Source organism: Cebus imitator, unplaced genomic scaffold, assembly GCF_001604975.1.
Source record: "Cebus imitator isolate Cc_AM_T3 unplaced genomic scaffold, Cebus_imitator-1.0 Scaffold297, whole genome shotgun sequence".
Lineage (NCBI taxonomy): Eukaryota > Metazoa > Chordata > Mammalia > Primates > Cebidae > Cebus > Cebus imitator.
This window is the reverse complement of record NW_016107612.1, coordinates 1,987,273-1,993,272: the sequence shown is the minus strand read 5'-3', so window position 1 is coordinate 1,993,272 and position 6,000 is coordinate 1,987,273. Positions and strand designations below refer to the sequence as shown.

At 52.4% G+C, this 6,000-nt stretch overlaps 1 protein-coding gene across 2 annotated transcripts in view; it reads left to right on the top strand.

Moving 5' to 3' along the window:
- Positions 1-6,000, top strand: part of SLC12A3 (solute carrier family 12 member 3) — a 45,721-nt gene that overhangs the window by 20,891 nt on the left and 18,830 nt on the right. For both annotated transcript variants that reach the window (XM_037729311.1, XM_037729312.1), the window contains exons 18-21: positions 727-809; positions 1,099-1,176; positions 1,955-2,056; positions 3,280-3,391. In XM_037729311.1, coding sequence (XP_037585239.1) covers positions 727-809; positions 1,099-1,176; positions 1,955-2,056; positions 3,280-3,391 — 375 coding nt within the window. The remainder of the gene's footprint in view (positions 1-726; positions 810-1,098; positions 1,177-1,954; positions 2,057-3,279; positions 3,392-6,000) is intronic.

Sequence of the window (6,000 nt, the reverse complement as noted above, 5' to 3'; positions counted from 1 at the left end):
TGTTGACCAGGATGGTCTCGATCTCTTGACCTCGTGATCCACCCGCCTCGGCCTCCCAAAATGCTGGGATTACAGGCTTGAGGCACCGTGCCCGGCCTAATTTTTGTACTTTTTAGTAGAAACGGGGTTTCACCATGTTGGCCAGGCTGGTCTCTAACTCCTGACCTCAGGTGATCCTTTCACCTTGATCTCCCAAAGTGCTGGGATTACAGGGGTGAGCCACTGCCTCTGGCCTCCAGACATCTCTGTAGACAGCCTAGTACATGAGTGAAGCTCTTCTCATGAGCATGCCTGTCCTCTGGCCTCCAGTGTCAGCCATATGATTCTAATCCCAGCTACTCATTTCCTAGCTGTGTGATCACGGGCAGGTTCCTCTCCAAAACTCAGTTTTTGCATCTGTAGAATGGGGGTAATAATGACCATCCCCACCTCCATGGGCAGACTCGTGGGGGATTATCCAAATGTATCAGGAGGACAGGGCTGACTTGGTTTCCCCGAGAACCGGATCTGTAGGTCCACAGTGTCACAGTCTGTAGAGCTGCAAGAGTTCCAGGGTACTCTCCAATTCTGCCTGTACATTATACAGATGGGGAAACTGAGGCCCAAAGAACAGAAAGGGTATGGTAGGAGGCAGAGGCAACTCTAGACACCCGGTCTTCTGGGTACCAGGTCATCTCCTGGGTGGGAGCTGGGGGAGAAGCTGGACCTCACCTCCTCTCTTTCCAGCGATGCCTTTGATTTTAACTATGGCGTGTGTGTCATGAGGATGCGGGAGGGGCTCAACATGTCCAGGATGATGCAGGCGCACAGTGAGTACATGCCCTGCCCACTCAGCATCCCTGTCAAAAGCTGGAACAGCCCAAGGTGGGGATGAACTTGGCCTATTTGAGGGGCAGGAGGAGGCAAGGCGCAGCTGGGGTGTGAGGGGCCGGGCAGAAGGCAGGTCAGAGGGGGGCCAGGGCCGGGTGCAGTGGGCTCGTGGAGGCCAGGTGGGGTGTCGGCACTTTCTTCCTAGCATCAAGGGAGCCCTGTCCAGGAGGAACCCACCGTGCCCTCAGACGAGGAGAGCCTATGAACCATGCTGCCCTTCTTTTGCAGTTAACCCCGTGTTTGACCCAGCGGAGGACAGGAAGGAAGCCAGTGCCAGAGATGCCAGGCCGTCAGTCTCTGGCATGTGTCAGTGTTCCCCTCACAGCTCAAGGCACTCCTGCCCTGTGGGGCAGCTAGGGGCGGGCCGCTGGGGAACTCGGTGGAGGACAGGTGGTTTTTTATCATGACAGTGGTGCCTGAGTAACGGGGGTTGGGAGCTGGAAGGCCTTGGCTGTGTCAAAGATTGCCAGCAGCCGGGCGCAGTGGCTGGTGTCTGTAATCCCAGCACTGTGGGAGTCTGAGGCAGGAGTTCCAGGCTGCAGTGAGCTATGACCGCACCACGACATGCTGGCCTGGGTGACAAAGTGAGACCCTGTCTCAGAAAAAAAAAGATTGCCAGGAGTGGAGAATTCAGGGTCAGGGCATCAGAGGTCCACCCAGCAGGCTCTGGAGCCCTTGTCCCTCTCCTGCCAAGACCCCTCTAGCCATGCAGGGTGGGGCGGGATTTTCCTTCGTCCTCTCCCACGGTCACCCTGGGAGGTAGGGGGCCTGCAGTGCAGGCGGGAGGGCTCCTGTGGGCATCTGTGAGAGTACAGGAGGGTGTTTAAGAGAAGGGAGAGTGTACTTCCCTACCTACCCAGAGGGCTCTGTCCCCACTCCCAGTACTCACCAGAATTCCGGGAGAGAGAAGCTGAGAGCGGGGCAGGGGCACATCACAGTACTGAGTGTCCTGGGCCGTGGGTCCTGGCCCACCTGCCAGAGAATCTGCGTTCAGCCTCAGAAGGGGCGTTGGTGGGGCCCTGGGCCAGGCCAGCCCAGATGTGCTGCAGCTGGCTCTGCTCTGACCCGCCCCCACCTCCTGCAGTGGACCCCAAGGCTCTGGTGCTGGAGGAGCAGGCCAGCACCATCTTCCAGTCGGAGCAGGGCAAGAAGACCATCGACATCTACTGGCTCTTTGACGACGGAGGTCAGTTCCCCGCTCGGATCAGCCCCTCTGCCTGGGGCGGGGGTCTTCCTTCCCTCTCCTTCTTGGCCTGCTCTCAAAGGGGACGGGGGCTCCTGGGCCCACCAGTGAGCTCAGGGGAGCCTGGAGGGACCCCTCCGTCTGGCCTCTAGTTTTTCGGCTATAAAATGGGAAACTGAGGGAAGAGCTGAAGTCGCCATGAGCTGGAGGCTTCTGCCTGGATGGTCCTCAGGGGCACAGGCAGGTCATAGAAACAGGGAGGTGGGCTGGTGCCCAGGAAAGCTGTAGGAATATTTCTCACTTCACGAGGAAGTATATCCTCTCGCATTAAAAAACGAGAAAGTGACTTTCAGCTTTATCGCTCCTACCCTTGGTAGAGTCATGGATGGAAAGAAATGTCTTTGCTCCAGTGGAATGGGTTCTGTTGATAACTGCTGAAATTGGCTGAGCACTCACTACCTGCCTGACATGGAATTCCCTACCTAATGTAGTCCCAGGAAGGAGCTGTCACGATTAATCCCGCTCTATACATAAGGAAACTGAGGCACAGAGGATTATGAGGTGACACATGACAGCTGGTTCACGGTCTTGTGTGGGGAGACGACAGGGAGGGATGAGGGCTCCCCACGCTGGTCAAGTATTCAGCCTTCAAGAACTGCCAGTGACCTCGAGTTTTATGTGAAACTGCTCAATTATTAAATGCCAGCTTTTTTTTTTTTTGAGACAGAATCTCATTCTGTCACCAGGCTGGAGTGCAATGGCACGATCTTGGCTCACTGCAACCTCCGCCTCCTGGGTTCAAGCCATTCTCCTGCCTCAGCCTCCCGAGTAGCTGGGACTATAGGCATACACCATAAAGCCCAGCTAATTTTTTCTATTTTCAGTAGAGATGAGTTTCACCATGTTGGCCAGGCTAGTCTCGAACTCCTGACCTCAGGTGATCTGCCTGCCTTGGCCTCCCGAAGTGCTAGGATTACAGGCATTAACCATGGCACCCGGCTGCTAGCTTGTTTATTTAAATACACTGCACAAGCCAAATAAACCCTACCCCGCAGAGTACCATGTGCAACTTGGGTTTAGTCAGTCATGTTCATTATACAGATGGGTTGACTGAGGCCTGGCGAGGAGAGGAAGAGGTTTGCTAATAGCAGAGTGGGGCAGGAACCCACAGAGCGCTCTTTCCTGAGTGTACTCCCGTCGTGACTCTCGGGGATTCTCCTTGCCAGGTCTCACCCTCCTCATTCCCTATCTCCTCCACCGCAAGAAGAGGTGGAGCAAATGCAGGATCCGCGTGTTCGTGGGCGGCCAGATTAACAGGATGGACCAGGAGAGAAGGGCGTAAGTACGGAGGGCCAGCCCCGGGGCTGCAGGGACCACGGCCAGCTTAGCTCCACCTAAGGCTGCCCTCCACCCCTGATCGTCTACCACCACCCCTAGGTAGGTTCTGAGATTGTCCCAAGCCCAGGACCAGTTCTCTCCAGGCCACTGCAGTGGGCAGGAGCAGGAGCAGGAGCAGGCTTCTCTCCCTTCCAGAAGTTGTTCTGGTTTCCTGCCTCCTTCAATAAAATGCAGAGGCTTTGGGACGACAGGGAGGGGAGTTAGGTTGTAAAGTCATAAGTCTCTGGGTTTGGACAATGAGAAACATAAAAATAAGAAAGAAAACGGATCTATCTTTTAGATTTAAAGTTAAAAAAAAAGACAAGAAAAATTGAAAACAAAAAAAGATAAAAAAGAACAAAAAGTAAATCTCCTCCAGGAGGAACCTGTATGAAATGGGGGACGGGCTGGGCACAGTGGCTCACGTCTGTCATCCTAGCACTTTGGGAGGCCAAGGCGGGTGGATCCAAGAGTCCTGGAGTTCGAGACCAGCCTGGGTGACATGGCAAAACTCTGTCTGCATATTTTAAGTTTCGTTTTTGTTTTTGTTTTTGTTTGAGATGGGGTCTCCCTCTGTCGCCCAGACTGGACTACAGTGGCGAAATCTCAGCTCACTGCAACCTCCGCGCCTGGGTTCAAGCAATTCTCCTTCCTCAGCCTCCCTAGTGGCTGGGATTAGAGGCACGTGCTATTATGCCCAGATAAATTTTTTTGTATTTTTAGTAGAGTTGGAGTTTCGCCGTGTTGGCTAGGCTGATCTCGAGCTCCTAACCTCAAGTGATCCCCTCACCTCAGCCTCCCAAAGTGCTGGGATGACAGGCGTGAGCCTCCATGCCCAGCCAATATTTTAAATTTTTATATAAATATTTTACATATATTAAAAAATTTAAATATATATAATGTTTTGAAAAAAGGAAATGAAGGATGGAGAAATGAAGTAGGAGCTGGAATCCTTTAGCACAGCGGTCCCCAACCTTTTTGGCACCAGGGACAGGTTTCGTGGAAAACGGTTTTTCTTTTTTTTTGAGACGGAGTTTCGCTCTTGTTACCCAGGCTGGAGTGCAATGGCACGATCTCGGCTCACCGCAACCTCCGCCTCCTGGGTTCAGGCAATTCTCCTGCCTCAGCCTCCTGAGTAGCTGGGACTACAGGCACGCGCCACCATGCCCAGCTAATTTTTTGTAGTTTTAGTAGAGATGGGGTTTCACCATGTTGACCAGGATGGTCTTGATCTCTTGACCTTGTGATCCACCCGCCTCAGCCTCCCAAAGTGCTGGGATTACAGGCGTGAGCCACCGCGCCCGGCCTGGAAGACGGTTTTTCTACAGGCTGGGGAAAGAGTAGTGGTTTGGGGATGATTCAAGCTCGTTACGTTATTGTGCACTTTATTTCTATTATGATTACATGGTAATATATAATAAAATAGTTATACAGCTCACCGTCATGTAGAGTCAGTGGGAGACCTGAGCTTGTTTTCCTGCCACGGGATGGTCCCATCCAGAGGTGATGGGAGACAGTGACAGATCATTAGGCATTAGATTCTCATCATGAGTGCACATAGCCTAGATCCTACAAGAGAGTTCATGGCCCTCTAAGAGTCTAACGTCACTGATGAGCTGACAGTAGTCAGAGCTCAGGTGGTAATGCAAGCAGTGGGGAGCAGCTGTAAATACAGATGAAGCTTTGTTCACTGCCATGCGCCCAGTTGCTAATAGGCCATGGCTGGTACCTGTCAGCAGCCCGGGAATCAGGGGCCCTTGCTTTAAGGCAATGTTCCTAACGCATGGGATGCAGGTTCTGGAGAGACAAGAGGTGACTTTAGTGGCCAGGGGATGAGGCAGCAAATACCACTGAGTCTTTTGATAAGAAGTGGCTTTTAATTCTCCTCCAATTCTGGGGCTGATTTTGCAGAAGGTCCTGGCGTAGCCCTGGCCTGTCCTTCTGTTTGGTAGCCTGTGCTTGGCTCCCTGAGCAAGAGGAGCAGGCTGGTTGCATGGGCTTGGCAGGCAGTGGCATCTGGCCAGAACAGTGACCCTGGTTCATCTACATGGGTTTTATTGGTTACGTCTTCCTGGCAAGAGGTGCCGGTTTTCTGTTTAAAATTGTGGCATTGGCTGGGTGCAGTGGCTCTGCCTATAAATCCTGGCACTTTGACAGCAGGCCAAGGCAGGAGATGGCTTGAGGCCAGGAGTTTGAGACCAGACTGGGCAACATAGTGACAGCCTGTCTCTACCAAAAAGTAAAAAGGATAAAAAATTAACTGTGAATGGTGGCATGTGCTTATAGTCTTAGCTTACTTGAGGCTGAGGCAGGAGGATCACTTGGCCCAGATCAAGGCTGCAGTGAGCTATGATTGCACCACTGCACTCTAGCCATGGTGATAGAACAGATCTTGTCTCTGTTTTTTAATAGTAATAAAAATAAAGTAAAATCTGAACAAATAAATAAAATCATGACATAAAATCTGCCTTTGAAATGTATCTCAGTTTGGGCCAGGCTGGTGGCTCATGCCTGTAATCTCAGCACTTTGGGAGGCGGAGGTGGGTGGATCACCTGATGTCAGGTGTTCA